This window comes from Dendrobates tinctorius, unplaced genomic scaffold, assembly GCF_039654945.1.
Source record: "Dendrobates tinctorius isolate UK_male_01 unplaced genomic scaffold, ASM3965494v1 ptg000027l, whole genome shotgun sequence".
Taxonomy (NCBI): Eukaryota; Metazoa; Chordata; class Amphibia; order Anura; family Dendrobatidae; genus Dendrobates; species Dendrobates tinctorius.
The window spans coordinates 1,745,531-1,767,546 of NW_027361695.1; the positions used below are offsets into that span (position 1 = coordinate 1,745,531).

The following is a 22,016-nucleotide window of genomic DNA, read 5'->3' on the forward strand; positions in this document are numbered from 1 at the left end:
GGAGAGAGAATGGTTGCGTCTTTCCAGCTTCTCACCATATTAGGACATATGGAATGCATGAAGAGGAAACCATTGTGAACAAATAGGGGTGATCATTATCCTAAACGGACAAAAACTGACCACCTTTTCATAATTTCACGGTATACTTACATATGTCTATATAGGAATTGTTTCATTAAATATACGCTACGAATGTAATATTACGTAGTGCGTATTTTAAATAACTGTTACATCCGAGTAAAATCAGACTCCCCCCATAGCTCCTATGGACCAGTCTTACTCCAAGCCCACCCCCGCTGAGGTGTGATGGACTGTACCATTTTTTCTGTCACACAATGAGCCGTGACGTTACACACTTATAGAGATATCTCCTGTGCTGAGAATCAGGGTCCAGTCTAATTCGCTCTTATATATGTAATTTACATGGAGCGGCGGAGTCATTCCCTCAGTTATACGCTTTTATCCGTATAGACTCCCCCCATGGCGCCAGTAAGTGGTGTCTTCCACGGCCCCGGTTATCTGAGAGGACTGGCACAAGGGCCTCGGGCAGCTCTGCGCTGCCACCTGCTGGCCACGGGCGCTCAGAGGCGGAGAGAGGCCGAGGAGACGGCGGCACCGGGGATGGCGGCGTAGTGCGGGCCGCGGTGCGCTGTGAATGAATGTAAGTAGGCGGCGAGGTGCCGGTGCCATGGACCGAGCCGGCGGCCACCGACATGTGCAGCAATAAGCGGCCTGCAGTGGGAAAGCGGAGCTGCTATCTGATTGGCTGCTCCCGGTGACTGTTACAGTTAGCAGCGCTGCAGCCAATCACTCACTGACTGACTGGCTGCAGCTTTGCAGACAAAAATCAGACACCGGACCTGGGGAGGGTGAGTGAGCTGCTTTTAAGGAATTGCAGCTGGGGGATGGGGATTTTCTGCACCCCTTTAAGGCAGCGCTTTTATTCTTTCATGATCCGTTTGCAGATTCTCGTCCGGGATCCGTTCACTTTACCGGGTTATGCTCCTTTTTTGGTACAAGGTATTTTTTCCCTTTGAGGACAGTGGTCTTCTGCGCCGGCTCTCCGCCATCGCTCTTGTCTCTATATTGGCCTCAGCGGCGATGGCGGGATTACAGCACACTTCACCGCTGCAGCCAATCGCTGAGACACTACGCAGGGAGCCGGCACTGGACCTCGGGACAACCGCTTTTTTTATTTAAAGGGAATCTGTCACCCCATTTTTGGACTATCAGCTGCCGGCACCACCATCAGGGGCTTATCTACAGCGTTCTGTAATGCATTCTGTAATGCTGTAGATAAGCCCCACATGTAACCTGAAAGAAAAGAAAAACACGCTATATTACACTCACCCGGGGGTGGTCCGGTCCGATGGGTGTCGTGGTCCAGTCCGGCGCCTCCCATCTTCTAGCGATGACGTCCTCTTCTTTGCTTCCTGTTGCGGCTCCTGCGCAGGCGCACTGCAGTACTCTCCCCTGCCCTCAACAGGGCAGATAAAGTACGCCTGCGCAGGAGCCGCAACAGGAAGCAAAGAAGAGGACGTCATCGCTAGAAGATGGGAGGCGCCGGACTGGACCACCCCTGGGTGAGTATAATATAACTCATTTTTCTTTTCTTTCAGGTTACATGGGGGGCTTATCTACAGCATTACAGAATGCATTACAGAATGCTGTAGATAAGCCCCTGATGGTGGTGCCGGCAGCTGATAGTCCAAAAATGAGGTGACAGATTCCCTTTAAAGAGTAACTAATCTATATTATTATTTTTTTTTTATTATTATTATTATTGATCTGTTGTTGTAGTTCTGAACCTCCTGTAATATTTGCTGGCCCCTGATTTTTGCTCTCTCTTCTCTGACTCCGAAGTGAAATAGCTGTTTTACCTGTTGAGTTCCTGCACTGAGAGCAGCTGATTTACAATATCCGGACCCCCTGTGTGAGCTTCTCTGCTCCCATCAGACAGGGAGAGGGGATAAGGGAAGGCAACGGAGAAGCTCGCACAGGGGTCCAGATATTTGAAAATCAGCTGCTCTCCGTGCAGGAACTCGGCAGGTAAAACAGCAATTTCACCGCAGAGTTTGGGAGAAAGGAATGCAAAAAAGAAAAGTAGTGGAGTGATAACGATCCCGCCATCCACAAGGTTGTAGATGTACAAAGCCCAAAATCCGCTCACCCACCGGACCGACAGTCAGAATGGTGGAGGCGCTGACCGCTGCGGCCAGTTGGAGCTGTGGCTGTACCAAACTGTCAGCGGTGTCAGTTCAGGTTGTAGATGAGTCGTCATTCGCTGACCGCAAGCAGTGATCTTGAATACTACCAACTTGCTGCCCTCTTTATTTTTCCAGTGGTGATTGATGGCACAGGTCATCGTGGATCATGTGGGTACAGCCTCATTATCCGTTTTCTTTTTGTATCCCTTCAGTTCACCAGTTGCCATCATGAGTGAGTTAAAAGATTGCCCGCTGCAGTTCCACGAGTTTAAGTCGGTGGACCACGTGAAGTTGTGCCCCCGGTACACGGCCGTGCTCTCCCGGTCAGAAGACGATGGGATCGGCATTGAGGAGCTGGACACGCTGCAGCTAGAGCTAGAAACCCTGCTGTCCTCAGCCAGCCGCCGGCTGCGGGTGTTAGAGGCCGAGACGCAGGTAAGGACCAAAGCGGGGGCTGGGCGCGGTCGATCGGGGGGCTGGGCTGGGCACGGGCGATCGGGGGGCTGGGCGTGGGCAATCGGTGGCTGGCTCTCGTTCAGACGTCGGTAATCTGTCTGCCGAGCGTTCATCCCTTTATTTTTATTTTTTTTAATAATGTGTGCAATTGTTTCTTTACAAATTTTGCACCGCTTGCACTTTGTTCCCCTGCACAGTCAGCTGATTCTTTCAGCTGCGAAGAGCTCAGAAAAAGACAGAACAGTCAACAAACTCCGTTCCAGACCGTCCTAGCGAGCTCGCTGACGTAGTTTCAGATGACTCCTTCTGTAGCCAGCAATAGACAGTGCCACCCAGCAGCTACAGAAGGCAAACGGCGCAACATTTGTACTGAAACCCAAGTGCAAAAAATGTTGTTGTTTTTTTAAAAAGTGACCAAGTTACATGTTTTAAGTAGAAAAGAAAAAAAAAAATTGTCCCTTTTTTAAAGAGAACCTGTCACCTGGTCCATGCTGCCCACACCGCAGGCCGACAGGTTCCCTTTAAACATCCATCTAATGCAATTTAATAGTGGTCTTTTCGCCCCTCTGCACGGGGCCGGCACAGAGTTACTGATAACTTTCTTTATAATTCTTGTTTTTCTTTCTTCTAGAAATATTCGGTAACTCGGCTTTATCTGGTGTCACTGTGTATGGACGGGGCACACGATCGCCGTCGCCGGCCCAGGAGATGGTGTCTGACTTCTTCTCGTTTTCCACCAGATCCTCACAGACTGGCAGGATAAGAAAGGAGACCGAAGGTTTCTGAAGCTTGGAAAGGAGCTTGAACCCGGCACCCCCGTCAAACACAAACCCAAAAAGCCAAAGCTGGAAGGTAAAGGAAGTCACGCCTCCGGGACCGGCCCGGGAAGACCCAAATCCAGAAACTTACAGACAAAAATCCAGGAGTACGAGTTCACAGACGATCCGGTGGATGTACCCAGAATACCCAAAAACGATGCCCCAAACAGGTAGTGAAAGACCCTGTGGGAAATCCCCTGAATTTTCTGGCTATGGCCATTTCTAACATAACATGAACCAGGAGGATCAGGATGGACAGGGGCATAGGTCTCATCGTGTCATGTTGTGTTTCAGATTTTGGGCATCTGTTGAACCGTATTGTGCAGACATAACTGCAGAAGAGATCAAGGTCCTGGAGGATCTGCTGAAGACCCCTGAGGACGAGGCCGACTACTACAAAGTATGATCACAGCTCCACGCTCCTCTGACATGGTCACACACAACAATGGTCACCTCCTGCCCTCCTCATTGCTAGAACTTTTATTTCTACCCCCAACATCAATAATGCCGGGTGTCGGACCCCCACCAATCTGATACTGAAGACCTATTCTAAGGCTGGTTCATCAGCAAATGCCCGAACATCCCCCTACATACAGAATAATATATGTAGACCACCCGACCCTGTAGACCCCTCATCCGTACAGACCCCAGACTTGTGTTAGATAGATATTATAAGTGGTCTGTATAAGTGAGGGGACTGCGATCTCATGATGTGCCCGTTCAGGTGCCATGGCGGCTGTAGACCTCCAGAGGGCGCCGTACTTGATATGTTGTGAATTATTGCAGGAATTGATGCCATTTGTGATGCATGGAAGGCGACAGATGTGGCAGGTGTACTTGCTGCTGAATTTGGTGACCTCTGAGCGAGGGCACGGCTGGGTATTGACATGTGGTGCAATGCGGCCACTACGACACAGGCCCCTGCCTCATGTCCTGTGTGTTCACTATAGCAGCTGTTATCATTGCTGGACCTGGTGTTGGGGGAGTAGGGGGGTAAATGAAGCCTCCTGTGTTGACCAGCATTATGTTGGCCACTGCTTTCAGATTCCACCTCTCGGGAAACATTACTCCCAACGTTGGGCGCAAGAGGACTTGCAGGAGGAACAGAAAGATGGAGCCCGGGTCTCTATGGCAGGAGACAAGAAGAAAGGACCTCAAGGACCTCTAACTGAGCTGGACTCCAAAGGTAGTAGTCCCCTGAGCTGATGATCAAGCTCCATCCTCCCCAGACGCCATTTCTTCTCTGGTCATCCAGCTCTGATCCTAACCACTTCTACTTCTGATTACCGAGTGCAGGAAGCGGCTTTGCTGCAGCTGCCATTTTTGTTTTGTTTTGGGTTTTTTTGCTACCTTTGTCACAGGGTCGCCCATACCATCTCCTGTTAATGCCATTTTTGCTCTTCTCGCTGTCCACATGTAATACTACATTTTCCCTGTAGTGGGCGCTGCAGGTAAATGGACTCCTGACTGCATAGTCCAACACTTTTTTTCCATGTAACTTTCTGTCTTTGCTATTTCTAGATGTGGACTCCATGCTGAAAAAGTCAGAATTTCAGCATGACCAGCCTGAGGATGGCTGCCCGTTCGGGCACCTGACGCAGCGCCTCCTGCAGGCTCTCGTTGAGGTAATTGACTTTTGTACTTACTAGAAATCTAGGACAGAATTTGGCACATTTTAAGGGGTGGCAATTCATCAGGTGGACGGCTGCATCTCCTACCAGAATAAAGGATCAGACACTTGTATGGCTGGCTGATCGATCCCCGACACTTGTATGGCTGGCTGATCGATCCCCGACACTTGTATGGCTGGCTGATCGATCCCCGACACTTGTATGGCTGGCTGATCGATCCCCGACACTTGTATGGCTGGCTGATCGATGCCCGACACTTGTATGGCTGGCTGATCGATGCCCGACACTTGTATGGCTGGCTGATCGATCCCCACACTCATAGCTGGCTGGCTAATCGACCCCCTACACTCGTGTGGCTGGCTGATCCCCGACACTCGTATGGCTGGCTGATCGATCCCCACACTCGTATGGCTGGCTGATCGATCCCCACACTCGTATGGCTGGCTGATCGATCCCCACACTCGTATGGCTGGCTGATCGATCCCCACACTCGTATGGCTGGCTGATCGATCCCCACACTCGTATGGCTGGCTGATCGATCCCCACACTCGTATGGCTGGCTGATCGATCCCCACACTCGTATGGCTGGCTGATCGATCCCCACACTCGTATGGCTGGCTGATCGATCCCCACACTCGTATGGCTGGCTGATCGATCCCCACACTCGTATGGCTGGCTGATCGATCCCCACACTCGTATGGCTGGCTAATCGACCCCCTACACTCGTGTGGCTGGCTGATCCCCGACACTCGTGTGGCTGGCTGATTGATCCTCAACACTCGTCTGGCTGGCTGGCTGATTGATCCTCAACACTCGTGTGGCTGGCTGGCTGGCTGATTGATCCCCAACACTAGTATGGCTGGCCGGCTGATCCCCCGACACTCGTGTGGCTGGCCGGCTGATCCCCCGACACTCGTGTGGCTGGCCGGCTGATCCCCCGACTCTCGTGTGGCTGGCCGGCTGATCCCCCGACACTCGTGTGGCTGGCCGGCTGATCCCCCGACTCTCGTGTGGCTGGCCGGCTGATCCCCCGACTCTCGTGTGGCTGGCCGGCTGATCCCCCGACTCTCGTCTGGCTGGCTGGCTGATCCCCCGACTCTCGTCTGGCTGGCCGGCTGATCCCCCGACTCTCGTCTGGCTGGCCGGCTGATCCCCCGACTCTCGTCTGGCTGGCCGGCTGATCCCCCGACTCTCGTCTGGCTGGCCGGCTGATCGATACCAGACACTCGTCTGGCTGGCCGGCTGATCGATACCAGACACTCGTCTGGCTGGCCGGCTGATCCCCCGACTCTCGTCTGGCTGGCCGGCTGATCGATACCAGACACTCGTCTGGCTGGCCAGCTGATCCTGCTATAGTGGTGGGTTCATCAGAAGTCGTTGATAGTGTGTATGATCACCTTTACCCTGCGGTATCGCGCGATGGTTAGATGTCGTCTTTATATATTATTGCTCTGTGTCTGGGCTACAGGAAAACATAATTTCCCCCATTGAGGACTCCCCAATTCCTGAGATATCCGGGAAGGAGTCGGGAACTGATGGAGCCAGCACGTCTCCTAGAAGTCAGATGAAGCCGTTCAGGTACGTGCCGCAGGCCTCTCTTCAGTGCCTTGTACTAATTTATGGTAGTAAATGGTCTTGGGTAATGTTTCTTTCAGTGCCCCCCACACAAAGTCGTTGGAGGTCCGTATTAAGGAAGAGCTGATAGCGCAGGGTCTGCTGGAGTCGGAGGACCGGCCGGCGGAGGACTCTGAAGATGAGGTCTTGGCCGAGCTCCGCAAGAGACAGGCCGAGCTGAAGGCTCTCAGCGCTCACAACCGGGCCAAGAAACAAGAACTGCTCAGGTGATGGATTAAAAGTCTGTTAGTCCGGCACCTCGCGGTCCCTCGTCTCTTGCGAGATTATCGGACAAGTCCTCCAGACTATAGTTTCTTGGTATGCGGCTTTCACGGGTGGAGCCTGCTAAGAAGGGGTTAAGTGTACACGTCAGCCTGACACTTAAAGGCAACCTGTCATCTGATTATGCAGAATGAACCGGAGTCTGGCGGCATTACTTCAGCCGTGTATGGTTAATTCTGAATCGCTGCAGCATTTTTCTTTGGAAAGCTGGTTGGGGACTGCGTGTCTCGTATGACTAGTCCAATAGGCGGGTCCCAGCAGCTTCTCCCCACCCAGGAACCTTTGACTGACAGGTGTCTCCCTATGTGTGAACTGTCGCTGTTCGGCTTTTCAAAGTATATTTGGATGCAGTGACACCTGATGCATCGGGGGGCAGTGATATGACTACTAGGGACCTTAAAGGGGCTGCTTTTTGGGAAAATAAAAGGATTATGGGGACACAGTCTACGACTCCATTACTGGAGGGAATGCTTTCAGTAGTGGGGGATTCTGTGGGTACGGAGGAGGGGCTGCTGCTCTGCGTACTAGGTAGGCAGGAGGGTCTGTCCATTGTGTCTATGGGGGGCAGAATTTGCTGTTTCTGTTATAGTGGCACTATTGTGATGTGAGATTGAGGGGCACACTGTGATTAGGGGCAGCAGCTGCTGTGACTTCTAGGGATCGGAGAGCGGCTGTCCATAATTTTATGCTAGGGTAATACATGGTATAAGTAGAGTATTTAAGGGGGGGTCCTTGCTGGGACTACTGAAGGGAGAATGGGGGGCACCATCTGTTACTTGGCTGTCAGCAGAGTCTCGCTCTCTCTGCACCTTACATGAACTGCAATAATCCTAATCCCATTATTTCTCCCTTCAGATTAGCAAAAGAAGAAATGAACAAACAGGAGCTGCGGCACAGGGTACGCATGGCCGACAACGAGGTCATGGACGCTTTCCGAAAAATCATGGCCGCACGGCAGAAAAAAAGGACGCCGACTAAAAAGGAGAAGGACCAGGCTTGGAAGGCTCTGAAGGAGCGGGAAAGCATATTAAAACTGCTGGACGGGTGACCGGAGCCACCCCGGAGGACGCTACGTGTACTTGAAGGATCGGACGCGCCGCCATTGTGGAAGTAACTGTTTGTCACTACTTCTTGTTTTTTCTTTATTCAGAAGGAGGAACTTTTTTACAAGTGTTTTGTTGTAATTTTTTTTTTGTGTGTGTTATTTTATTGTGCTGATGTTCGTTTGTCCATTTGTTCGTTTGTTTTTTTTTTAATTTTAATAATGTCCCGCATCTGAGAATATTTTCAAAGGATATTGATAAAATAAAATGATTTATGGCAGATAAGGGGTTTGTCTGATGGACGCACGATCCACTTTAAAGTACCTGGACTTTTAGGTTAAAAATTAATAATAATGAATGATCTAAGGCTATGTGCACACGATCAGTATTTGCAGCAGAAAAAAAGACTTTTTGAGAAACATTTACTCTTGGCGACTCTTAAAAGTCCTTTTACGCTGGCACGGATCATGCTGACAATATGGTGGCACTGTTCAGTCTACATGCAGTTTGCATTTTGTTGGTATTTACACATTATATTTTCCGTTGGTCGGGGTAGGTGCCCACTGTCGGGTGCGTGTACTCAGGAGGTACGTGCCCAACAGTGGCCAGGGTCGGCATGGATGTCCCGGCATCCATCCTACATAAGGACCTTTTTTTTCTTTAACACTTTCCCAGCTGAGTCGTCTTCGTCTTATACAGTATATGTGGCCTCCCCTGTGATTTATAGAGGTCAGTCATAAAGGGGTTGTCCACTACACATAGGTCGGTGATAGTCTGACATCCTCATCAATGATCTGTCATTACCTCTGATGACAGGTGATCAGATCCTATAGAGTAGGAGTTGATTTGTGGCCGATGCATGTTTGTACAGAGATGTGAGGCACCGGGGCTTCATATACTGTATTCACCTGGGTGCCGATGACTGGCAGAGTTGTCAGGTGCCTTATTCCCCCCCCCCCTACTGATGTGAGGATGGGTCATCAATATAAAAGTAACAGCCCCCCCTTTTGTTTTATACTTTACATTTTTCAAGACCTCTGCTTGCTGTTATACATTAGGAAGCCTCATTTGTTTGTTTTTCTGATGGACAGATGTCTGTCCATGTCATACTGTGACAAGCCGCGCTCCAGTACGTGGTCAGGCCAGAACGACTCCTGACGACGCTGAGCCTCCCGCAATGTACGGCGTGGATCACTTGGGTGATGTTGCAGACTCTGATCCAGGACCTCTCCGCCGTCCCTTTATGCGCGGAGTACATAGTGACACGCTAGTCCGTCTGCCGCTGTTTTTTATACATACCGCCATCTGGGCACCCCCCCCCCGTATGTACATACAGCTTTATTGTAATTCTACCTATGGATTGTCTCATTGTTTATCTGTGCAGGAGGTAAATACAGTATATAGTTAAGGCGGGGGCTGCGGTGCAGAGAGTGGGGGGTCTACGGGGGACACCACACTGATTATCACATTTTGCACGCACGTCACGCCATCGCTTGTCTTATGATATAGGTGAATGGGACAGGTCTGTGCAGAATAGAGAGGCAGTCTAATGTACAGCAGCAGAACAGCTGTGACCGTGTGTCAAACAGGTTTAGGTGAAGGGGATATGCACTTTTGTAATGTACTTGAAGGAAAAATGATGACTTGACCTTGCTACCGTTTTCTGTATGCAGCTCCTCTGCAGAGAGAAGTGTCTCCATGATTACGTACTACGATGAAATAATATGAACCCGCAGTGTGAATGTATATAATACACACCAGAGGAGGCTGGAGACCATTTATAATCATATTCTACTTCGGCGTCAGACTACATATAACTTTGTCTCCCAGAATCTGCCACCAGGTGGCGCACTCACTTCACTATTGTGTAGATCGCACTTTTAGTCTTTTTCGGATGTCCTTGTGTAAATAACCCACATGCTCTAGAGCAGGATAAGATCCAGCAACAGCAGCTCGCTGACTGCTTCAGGGTGTCCAAAACAAACCGGAAATAAGAAGTTAATGGAAATCTGATTATTATAAGCACAGGTGGAGCTTTACTATAGTGCTATAATGTCCATTGTGCCATGCCAGCGGCGGGGTCGAGGTTTCAGAAGTGGAATATTATATGTTCACAAGGTGCCGGGGGTCTCTGTGTAGGAGAGCAGAGAGTATTCCTGAGTCTGGAGGATCCGACACGTCCATTCTTCATTTCTCCTCCGGAGGCGCTGCAGGAAAACTGAGCAATTGCGATGAGTTCCAGCAGCAGAAAATTCTGTATTCAGAGCTGGGCGAAACAACAGGACCCTGGTCCAGCGGCCACTTCGGTTGTCCATGGAGAGACCTACAAACCTCCTACCTGCCGTCATCCTCTTCCGATTAGTAGATCCGGCTCGATGAAGTCATGACCTTATACCAGGCGGCTAATTAGAAGAGGTAGCATCATAAGCCATGAACTGGCTCAGCGGAGGACCTCCTTTAAGACACCTTCACAGTGATTTGCTGCTTTATGCAGCACCCCTACATTTATTTGCGTTTGTAAAGGATCGGGCATGCTGAAATTCAACATGTCTGATCCTTCAGTATCCGGAATGATCGGCGAGGACGATCCTTTAGCTTTTGTTGACAGCAGTGAACCAACGATCTTTAGGAAAATGTCCCTTTTTGCCGTCCTGTATCATCGTGCGATCAGCCTGATCATTGATCATGGGATGGCAGGAAGGGGTCATGCACACGTCTGCTGCGCTGGGTACTAGCGACACTGTGCATGTTCCTGCGCGCGGGCAGCTGGCGCCAGGTGTGACTGCGGGACGGCTCCGCAGATGGCGTGCGGCGGCTCCACACATTAGAAAGTCGTTCTGAGTTTAGCATGCCCATAGGCCACATAAAGGCGCTCGCTCCCCGCCGGGCCGTAATGCCCAACTCCATAAATATCCTGTATGCCGACGGAGAAAACGGCAATTATAATGGAATAATAGCCGGCGATACGTACGGCGGCCGGGGACAATGACGAATCGCGCCGATTCTTCTGTACCTTCATGTCTGACACGGAGAGAAGCAGGAGATTAGTCAGATGTAACGGGCGGGCACGGAGCTGTGCGGACCCCCGACACTGGGACGTTATAGGGAAGGGGCAGGAAGGAGAAATGCTTAAATTCTACAAGAATAATATCCTCATCCGCAATCTGAACATGGAATATATCTGCCTGAAATCACAATGACTGCTATGAGGGCACTGTGATACTGATATGGAGGCACTGTCATACTGATATGGGGGCACTGTGATACTGATATGGGGGCACTGTCATACTGATATGGGGGCACTGTGATACTGATATGGGGGCACTGTCATACTGATATGGGGGCACTGTGATACTGATATGGAGGCACTGTCATACTGATATGGGGGCACTGTGATACTGATATGGGGGCACTGTGACTAATGCTGCTATGAGGGCACTGTGATACTGATATGGGGGCACTGTCATACTGATATGGGGCACTGTGATACTGATATGGGGGCACTGTGACTAATGCTGCTATGAGGGCACTGTGATACTGATATGGGGGCACTGTCATACTGATATGGGGCACTGTGATACTGATATGGGGGCACTGTGACTAATGCTGCTATGAGGGCACTGTGATACTGATATGGGGGCACTGTCATACTGATATGGGGGCACTGTGATACTGATATGGAGGCACTGTCATACTGATATGGGGGCACTGTGATACTGATATGGAGGCACTGTCATACTGATATGGGGGCACTGTGATACTGATATGGGGGCACTGTCATACTGATATGGGGGCACTGTGATACTGATATGGAGGCACTGTCATACTGATATGGGGGCACTGTGATACTGATATGGGGGCACTGTGACTAATGCTGCTATGAGGGCACTGTGATACTGATATGGGGGCACTGTCATACTGATATGGGGCACTGTGATACTGATATGGGGGCACTGTGACTAATGCTGCTATGAGGGCACTGTGATACTGATATGGGGGCACTGTCATACTGATATGGGGCACTGTGATACTGATATGGGGGCACTGTGACTAATGCTGCTATGAGGGCACTGTGATACTGATATGGGGCACTGTCATACTGATATGGGGCACTGTGATACTGATATGGGGGCACTGTCATACTGATATGGGGGCACTGTGATACTGATATGGGGGCACTGTGACTAATGCTGCTATGAGGGCACTGTGATACTGATATGGGGCACTGTCATACTGATATGGGACACTGTGATACTGATATGGGGGCACTGTGACTAATGCTGCTATGAGGGCACTGTGATACTGATATGGAGGCACTGTCATACTGATATGGGGGCACTGTGATACTGATATGGGGGCACTGTCATACTGATATGGAGGCACTGTCATACTGATATGGGGGCACTGTGATACTGATATGGGGGCACTGTGACTAATGCTGCTATGAGGGCACTGTGATACTGATATGGGGCACTGTCATACTGATATGGGGGCACTGTGAGTAATGCTGATATGGGGCACTGTGATACTGATATGGGGGCACTATGACATGCTGATATGGGGCACTGTGACTAATGCTTATATGGGGCACTGATACTGATATGGGGGCACTGGGGCTGGTACTGACATGGAGGTATCATGGCTTTGCACTGATTTTGGGGGTATTGTATCCTGTGCTATTATGAAGGTTCTGTGGTTTTGTACCATTATGGGGCACTTTGATACTGATATGGGGGCACTGGGTAATGCTGATATGGGGCGCTGTGATGTTGATATGGGGGCACTGTGATACTGATATGGGGGCACTGTGATGCTGATATGGGGCACTGTGATACTGATATGGGGGCACTGTGACTAATGCTGTTATGGGGCACTGTGATACTGATATGGGGGCACTGGGTAATGCTGATATGGGGCGCTGTGATGTTGATATGGGGGCACTGTGATACTGATATGGGGGCACTGTGACTAATGCTGATATGGGGCACTGTGATACTGATATGGGGGCACTGTGACTAATGCTGATATGGGGCACTGTGATACTGATATGGGGGCACTGATACTGATATGGGGGCACTGGGGCTGGTACTGACATGGAGGTATCATGGCTTTGCACTGATTTTGGGGGTATTGTATCCTGTGCTATTATGAAGGTTCTGTGGTTTTGTACCATTATGGGGCACTGTGATACTGATATGGGGGCACTGGGTAATGCTGATATGGGGCACTGTGATGTTGATATGGGGCACTGTGACTAATGCTTATATGGGGCACTGATACTGATATGGGGGCACTGGGGCTCGTACTGACATGGAGGTATCATGGCTTTGCACTGATTTTGGGGGTATTGTATCCTGTGCTATTATGAAGGTCCTGTGGTTTTGTACCATTATGGGGCACTGTGATACTGATATGGGGGCACTGGATAATGCTGATATGGGGCGCTGTGATGTTGATATGGGGGCACTGTGATACTGATATGGGGGCACTGTGATGCTGATATGGGGGCACTGTGATGCTGATATGGGGCACTGTGATACTGATATGGGGGCACTGTGACTAATGCTGATATGGGGCACTGTGATACTGATATGGGGGCACTGTGATGTTGATATGGGGGCACTGTGATACTGATATGGGGGCACTGTGATGCTGATATGGGGCACTGTGATACTGATATGGGAGCACTGTGACTAATGCTGATATGGGGCACTGTGATACTGATATGGGGGCACTGTGACTAATGCTGATATGGGGCACTGTGATACTGATATGGGGGCACTGGGTGATGCTGATATGGGGCACTGTGATGTTGATATGGGGGCACTGTCATACTGATATGGGGGCACTGTGAGTAATGCTGATATGGGGCACTGTGATACTGATATGGGGGCACTGGGGCTGGTACGGACATGGAGGTATGGCTTTGCACTGATTTTGGGGGTATTGTATCCTGTGCTCTTAGGAAGGTCCTGTGGTTTTGTACCATTATGGGGCACTGTGACTTGTACTTCTATGGGAGAACTGTGACTGGTGCTAACTTGGAGGCGCTGTAGTTTTGCACTGTTATGGGGTACTGTGTCTGACAGTGATATGGGGGTGCCATGGCTGATGCTGACTTGGAGCCCCTGTGATTTTACATCCATAAGTTGGGCATTAATTCGATGTCACTGAGGTTTACGCTGTTATGGAGACTCGCTGGTCAGTGCTAATATGGGGGCACTGTGGTTTTACACCTATAGGGAAAAATTCTGCTTGGCGCTGATATGGGGGCACCGAGGTCCGCCCTGATATAAAGGTATTGTGACGGATACTGGTATGGGGGCACTGTGATTCTGCACTTATGCTGGGCCTATCGGGGGGAGTTTTGGGGGTCCCTATACACATAAGATATTGGTGGGTGCAGCTGACTCTGATCCTCTGTGTCTGGAGCCCATGGTAGACTAATGACTTTCCTCTGCACCCGCAGGACCTCCCATACTCCATTTTTGCGCCCCCTCTCTCCTTCCATCGCCTGCTCCCCCCGTTATCACATCCCGCTGAGCTTCAGAACGACGGTAAACGCGGAACGTGACAGAAGAACAGAAGCCGGACATTTCTGCCTCTCCCTGATACATTTATCACCATATTGTTTGCTGGATAATGAGCGGCAGAGCGCGCGTCGCTGCCAGCGCCATGATAAATAATTCCTCTTTCAGGGACCGGCTCCTTCTGTTGTGCTGCAGGCGCTGATATATAAATGTATTATTAAATCCGGCCAAGGGTCAGGAGAGGAGGGTCTTCCAGTAACCAGAGGGGAAGGAGGAGGCGGTGGTGACGGGGGATTATAGAGCAAAACTGCTTCTTTTTTACCCACGCTGCTCCATCGCCAGGCACAGAGCTGCAGCCGGCCCTGGCTTGGCACGGTGGCATTGTGGCGGGCCGGATGGAAACGAGCTGCCTGTAATCGCCACAATCTGAAGTCTAATTGTATCTGTCCCCTGTGGGGTCTTCAAATTTTGGAATAAATTCATGGACTTCAGTGCGCTGCTAGACAAATTCATATATCAGATATATGTCATCCCCTGAGGAAGAAGTGGTATACACTTTGAAACGCGTTGGGAAATAAACAGTTAATCTTTCTCATAACCTGGATTAGTGAATTTGTCTAGCAGCGCACTGAAGTCCATGAATTTATTCCAAAATTTGAAGCTTTAAGCGGTCACAGAGCTGACCCTTGGACGTGCAGCAAGCAGACTACTGATCCTATATGCCTGAACCTCTCCTGAAAAGGGTGAGTACATTCTAAATCATTCTTTTAATAATAACCCGGATAAGACCCTATTGCGCTTTTTTGTTCCTTAGTTTGATTGCCCTGTGGGGTCTGTAACGTGTATTGTGCAGCCACATAGCTAGGAAATGGCATCAGCATGGCTGCACGCCGGGCCCTGCAGCACTGGCACCTGCGGCATGCCCGCCACGAGAAAGCTCCTGGGCTCTGGTACAAAATCCATCACGGGTGTCATCCCCCAAAAAACATGCACCATTTAGAGAACGGCTGCTGCAGACACTTCTGGCTCCTTGTGGATTTTGGCCCTCGAGGGTCACAAGGGGGGACCCCTTCCCTCGGTTTGAGTAGCTTCACCAGCATTTGCCCACGTATGCCCCAGGTCTAAGTGAAAATGTCTTTTGGGCTCCTCTGGTTTTCACCAACACCCCTCATATAAAGGGCGACCACTAAGACTAACTGAAAAGTCAGCAAGTCCTCCAGGCAGTCCAGTCCTCCTGTAGGTGTCGCTGTTGCTATTGCTGTCTACAAGTGTGAATCCAATCTACCCCAAAGGCACAAACCACAAGACTAACAGGAATGACCTGTTACAGCCTACTGTACAGATACGTCTAGTGTTTCCCAGATAACGGCCTACTGTATAGATACGTCTAGTGTTTCCCAGATAACGGCCTACTGCACAGATACGTCTAGTGTTTCCCAGATAACGGCCTACTGCACAGATACGTCTAGTGTTTCCCAGATAACGGCCTACTGTATAGATACGTCTAGTGTTTCCCAGATAACGGTCTAGTGTTTCCCAGATAGCGGCCTACTGTACAGATACGTCTAGTGTTTCCCAGATAATGGCCTACTGTACAGATCCATCTAGTGTTTCCCAGATAACGGCCTACAGTACAGATACGTCTAGTGTTTCCAAAAAAACGGCCTACTGTACAGATCCGTCTAGTGTTTCCCAGATAACGGCCTACTGCACAGATCCGTCTACTGTTTCCCAGATAACGGCCTACTGCACAGATCTGTCTACTGTTTCCCAGATAACGGCCTACTGTACAGATACGTCTAGTGTTTCCCAGATAACGGCCTACTGTACAGATCCATCTAGTGTTTCCCAGGTAACGGCCTACTGTACAGATACGTCTAGTGTTTCCCAGATAACGGCCTACTGTACAGATCCGTCTAGTGTTTCCAAAAAAAACGGCCTACTGTACAGATCCGTCTAGTGTTTCCCAGATAACGGCCTACTGCACAGATCCGTCTACTGTTTCCCAGATAACGGCCTACTGCACAGATCTGTCTACTGTTTCCCAGATAACGGCCTACTGTACAGATACGTCTAGTGTTTCCCAGATAACGGCCTACTGTACAGATCCATCTAGTGTTTCCCAGGTAACGGCCTACTGTACAGATACGTCTAGTGTTTCCCAGATAACGGCCTACTGTACAGATCCGTCTAGTGTTTCCAAAAAAACGGCCTACTGTACAGATCCGTCTAGTGTTTCCCAGATAACGGCCTACTGCACAGATCCGTCTACTGTTTCCCAGATAACGGCCTACTGCACAGATCTGTCTACTGTTTCCCAGATAACGGCCTACTGCACAGATCTGTCTACTGTTTCCCAGATAACGGCCTACTGCACAGATCCGTCTACTGTTTCCCAGATAACGGACTACTGCACAGATCCGTCTAGTGTTTCCCAGATAGCGGCCTACTGTACAGATCCGTCTAGTGTTTCCAAAAAAACGGCCTACTGTACAGATCCGTCTAGTGTTTCCCAGATAACGGCCTACTGCACAGATCCGTCTACTGTTTCCCAGATAACGGCCTACTGCACAGATCTGTCTACTCTTTCCCAGATAACGGCCTACTGCACAGATCTGTCTACTCTTTCCCAGATAACGGCCTACTGCACAGATCCGTCTACTGTTTCCCAGATAACGGCCTACTGCACAGATCTGTCTACTCTTTCCCAGATAACGGCCTACTGCACAGATCTGTCTACTCTTTCCCAGATAACGGCCTACTGCACAGATCCGTCTACTGTTTCCCAGATAACGGCCTACTGCACAGATCCGTCTAGTGTTTCCCAGATAACGGCCTACTGCACAGATCCGTCTAGTGTTTCCCACATAACTGTAATTAAAGCTAAAGTGTAAAGCAAATTATGTGTAAAGGGGGGATCCAACTTTTTTAAAAGGTTCGAAACCAGTTACACATATATATTTATATCTTTACAACTTTTTTTTTGCTCTAGGGCATCTAAAATACAAAATAAAGCAACTTTGAAAACTTTGTTTGAAAAACCACCTACAGTTTTGTGTACACAGCTCACATGCAGACCTATGTGTTGCCGAGGTTTTTCTGCCGTCATGCATTACTCCTGTCCATGTCCCTCCATTTCTTCTGTCTGTTGGTTAGGAATAAGAGGAGTCAATGGCGGGGTAGTGACACAGGACTGCAGGGTCAGATTACACAGGGTTTATCTTGGAGACACATAGCTCCGCACGGGAGCTGTATTAACGCAACGGTAGCAGATTTTGTGATCAGGACTATTTGCAAAGTTGCTTCATTTTGCCTTTTAAATGCACTGGAGTGAGCTAATGATAGATTGCAAAAGTCTGCATACCCTTGGAAGCCTATAGAAATGCTTTGAAGCTGAGATTTGGGGAGCTGTTTGGTGTTCGATAAGGCCCTGGGGGGGTGCACTGTGGTGACCGGGGGTCTTCAGGTGTCAATCCTTCCCATTGCTTTTCCCGTCCTGTTACACGGACGCTGCTGTGATGACGAGCAGTCGGCTGACGCTTCAGTAGAGTTTGTACTGGACAGGAAATGCGCAGCCGGCAGGAAGTGCCCCCCCCCACTCATTATATCCTCCCTGCACCCATCACTTTCTATTTTAGTAAGTTCCTGATTTTTATGTATTTAGTGTCTATGAACCATGAGCCGCTCTGGGGCCCCTGACCTGGTCACATCCCCTCCTGCAAATATGGGGGTAATGTAGGGAGCAGTGGGAGCAAACACTCATCTGTCTGGGGATGGGGGCAAATTCTGCCCAAAATAAAGGCCAAGTTTGATTTTTTGCTATACGGCCCCCTTGTTGTATTCACCATGGTGCAAAGCTGCCATTCTCTGCATGCTGGGAGTTGTAGTTTCACAGCAGCTAAAGAGCTGCAAGCTGCAGAAGCATGAAGTCCTGGCTGATACATTTTACTTGCACTGACACAGTGTAGCAAAAACATCAGTACAGGATAGAGATGCATTTATCACCTATCCACGCCGTCGGGGGGTCCTGATGTCCTCAATGTCAGTGGTTTGGTAATGACCTTCGCACCGTTCACTTCTATGGCAGTGGTAGTGCGCATGCATAGTAAATGGAGCGGTGGTCACGCATGCGCACTACCGCTTACACAGATCCATAGAAGTCAGTGGAGCTGTGGTCTGGCTCTACCCTCTGCTTTCACACAGCATAAAGTGTAAAAAAATAAAAAGGAAAAAGTCTATTTCTATCAAAATATAAAATGATTTAACCCGTATGATAATCATAAAGAGAAAAATGTCAATTCCTTGTTGGAAGACGTATATGAAGGAAATCTGCTAATGGCTTATATTCCAAATTCCGGGGTCCCAGTTCTTTAGGGATCTTCGCTCCCGTCCCATTTACCCAATCTGCACTCTGATGAGCGGATATCATCATTTCCCATAATTGGGATTCTTAAATCCGCAAGGTCTTCCTTATATACTTATTTTATACATTATTTATATACATACTTGCCATCGATGGGCTTAAACTCAAACCCACTAATGGAAAAAGAAAAGTGGAGACTAATATTCCCGAGGAGGAGTGAGAGGGGGTTCTGGGGTGCCAAACTCTTGCCCAATTGTTTCATCTTTTTGGCGTGAAGTGACTGTCCTATTATCCTTTGTAGGCCGGGGTCAGACTTACGAGAAACTCGCCCGAGTCTTGCATCTTAATACCCGGCACTCGGGAGCGGAGTGTGCGGCTCCATGTATCTCTGTGCAGCTGAGCGCTCCGGTCCAAGTGCCGGGTATTAAGATGCAAGACTCGGGCGAGTTTCTCGTAAGTTTGACCCCGGCCTTAATATCTGTCCCAGTCCCATGCGATCCACCGATTTGTGTTTGGGGTATTAGAGATAGAAATTTATGATCACTAAATTAAGATTTTATTTTGCGGGAACCCTTATTTCTAGCCAGGAAATAACTAGCAATGCGCTGGATGGGTAACGCACGGCCTACACTGCGATCATGGAAAGCGTTAGTGAACTCAATCATTCCATAAGAAAAAAAATAAACAGTATATCAAATTAGAGAATGTCCATTAAAATGGTCTAGAATTTAGAATTTGGGATTTTTGATGTCTATTTCTTCTCATGATTAAAGCCAGAAGTGGTGGAAGGAACGGAGTGTAACTCGTTCTATAGATGGGGCGAGTCTGGGCACCGGAGCGTACAGGTATATATACTAGGATAAGGTCTGATATTACTATCTTGGCAGCAAAAGTTTGAAAAGTTTGTAAGGTTAACAATAGAGGTTTAAACTTTTAAACTTAAGTTTTGTTATACATACGCTACGCTCTATGTGATTACTACGTATAGGAAGAAACGGCGCTCACAGGACAACAGACGCAGGCATGCTTCAGTTTCTTTTCCTTGTCTTTATTTTCATACATCTTATCGGATAACAAATAAGTTACTCGATAACATGACGCAATCCAAATGTTTTATTTGCTGTGATTTGCTTTTGTTTGAAAAATGTTCAATAAAAATGAATTAAAAATTCCATTAACCAAAATGCTACATGCAAAAACAAACAAACAAAAAACAAAACAAACAAGCTCCACTGACAAAATTAATTTTTATTTTTTTTTTAAATTACCGGCGGTCTTAGAAAATGGCAACACAAAACAAAAGCTTGGTATCATCGCGGTAGTACTGATGTGAAGAATCTTTTTTTCTAAGTGGCTTTTTTTTTCCGCAGCATCAGGATGTCTGTAAAAACAAAAAAAGAAAAGAAAGAACGGAACTACATTTTCCCCATTTTTTTTAATTTTTTTCTGCATTATATGGTAAAGTGAATGGTGTCATTGAAGACTAAGAAGAAAATGCAAAAAAAAAAAAAAAAAGAATAAGAAATTGTGACCGCGTCCTTAAAGAGGTTTTTTTTAGATTGCGGCAGTCCATTTTCAGCCTGATGGTCTCGGTTTACACGCACAGATACAATGCTAGAACTGCAGGACAGACTGACGCTGATGTAGAAGAGGGAGAGATCATTCCTATACTGCTGAGTATCTGCAGGAAGCTGGTGACTGCGCCTCCCGACACTGCCACGGTGGTCACTATCACACCCATAACACTGCCACGGTGGTCACTATCACACCCATAACACTGCCACGGTGGTCACTATCACACCCATAACCCTGCCACGGTGGTCACTATCACACCCATAACACTGCCACGGTGGTCACTATCACACCCATAACCCAGCCACGGTGGTCACTATCACACCCATAACCCTGCCACAGTGGTCACTATCACACCCATAACACTGCCACGGTGGTCACTATCACACCCATAACACTGCCGCGGTGGTCACTATCACACCCATAACCCTGCCACGGTGGTCACTATCACACCCATAACCCTGCCACGGTGGTCACTATCACACCCATAACACTGCCGCGGGGGTCACTATCACACCCATAACCCTGCCACGGTGGTCACTATCACACCCATAACACTGCCACGGTGGTCACTATCACACCCATAACCCTGCCACGGTGGTCACTATCACACCCATAACACTGTCGCGGGGGTCACTATCACACCCATAACACTGCCGCGGTGGTCACTATCACACCAATAACACTGCCGCGGTGGTCACTATCACACCCATAACACTGCCGCGGTGGTCACTATCACACCCATAACACTGCCGCGGTGGTCACTATCACACCCATAACACTGCCGCGGTGGTCACTATCACACCCATAACACTGCCGCGGTGGTCACTATCACACACATAACCCTGCCTCGGTGGTCACTATCACACCCATAACCCTGCCACGGTGGTCACTATCACACCCATAACCCTGCCACGGTGGTCACTATCACACCCATAACACTGCCACGGGGGTCACTATCACACCCATAACCCTGCCACGGTGGTCACTATCACACCCATAACACTGCCACGGTGGTCACTATCACACCCATAACCCTGCCACGGTGGTCACTATCACACCCATAACACTGTCGCGGGGGTCACTATCACACCCATAACACTGCCGCGGTGGTCACTATCACACCCATAACACTGCAGCGGTGGTCACTATCACACCAATAACACTGCCGCGGTGGTCACTATCACACCCATAACACTGCCGCGGTGGTCACTATCACACCCATAACACTGCCGCGGTGGTCACTATCACACCCATAACACTGCCGCGTGGGCACTATCACACACATAACCCTGCCTCGGTGGTTACTATCACACCCATAACCCTGCCGCGGTGGTCACTATCACACCCATAACACTGTCGCGGTGGTCACTATCACACCCATAACCATGCCACGGTGGTCACTATCACACCCATAACCCTGCCGCGGTGGTCACTATCACACCCATAACACTGCCGCGGTGGTCACTATCACACCCATAACCATGCCACGGTGGTCAC

At 49.2% G+C, this 22,016-nt stretch overlaps 2 protein-coding genes across 2 annotated transcripts in view; both read left to right on the forward strand.

Annotated features, from left to right (window-relative positions):
• Positions 1 to 375: 375 nt before the first annotated feature.
• Positions 376 to 8,336, forward strand: TADA3 (transcriptional adaptor 3). Its single transcript, XM_073569657.1, has 9 exons — positions 376 to 661; positions 2,420 to 2,642; positions 3,404 to 3,651; positions 3,776 to 3,881; positions 4,526 to 4,667; positions 5,003 to 5,106; positions 6,581 to 6,690; positions 6,768 to 6,953; positions 7,864 to 8,336. The coding sequence occupies exons 2-9, from the start codon at positions 2,436 to 2,438 to the stop codon at positions 8,054 to 8,056; spliced, it is 1,296 nt and encodes a 431-aa protein (XP_073425758.1). The 5' UTR covers positions 376 to 661; positions 2,420 to 2,435; the 3' UTR covers positions 8,057 to 8,336.
• A 6,949-nt stretch (positions 8,337 to 15,285) lies between these two features.
• The window catches only part of CAMK1 (calcium/calmodulin dependent protein kinase I), a 114,322-nt gene continuing 107,591 nt past the window's right edge, over positions 15,286 to 22,016 (forward strand). Inside the window, exon 1 of the mRNA XM_073569658.1 lies at positions 15,286 to 15,324. Within this exon, the coding sequence (XP_073425759.1) occupies positions 15,301 to 15,324 (24 nt within the window). The 5' untranslated portion in view covers positions 15,286 to 15,300. The remainder of the gene's footprint in view (positions 15,325 to 22,016) is intronic.

Bases quoted from the DNA above. Each gene is read 5' to 3' on its own strand.
- TADA3 (XM_073569657.1), top strand. From the start codon at position 2,436: ATGAGTGAGTTAAAAGATTGCCCGCTGCAGTTCCACGAGTTTAAGTCG. The intron at 2,643-3,403 runs GTAAGGACCAAA...GTTTTCCACCAG, and splicing joins TGTTAGAGGCCGAGACGCAG to ATCCTCACAGACTGGCAGGA. The intron at 3,882-4,525 runs GTATGATCACAG...CACTGCTTTCAG, and splicing joins ACGAGGCCGACTACTACAAA to ATTCCACCTCTCGGGAAACA.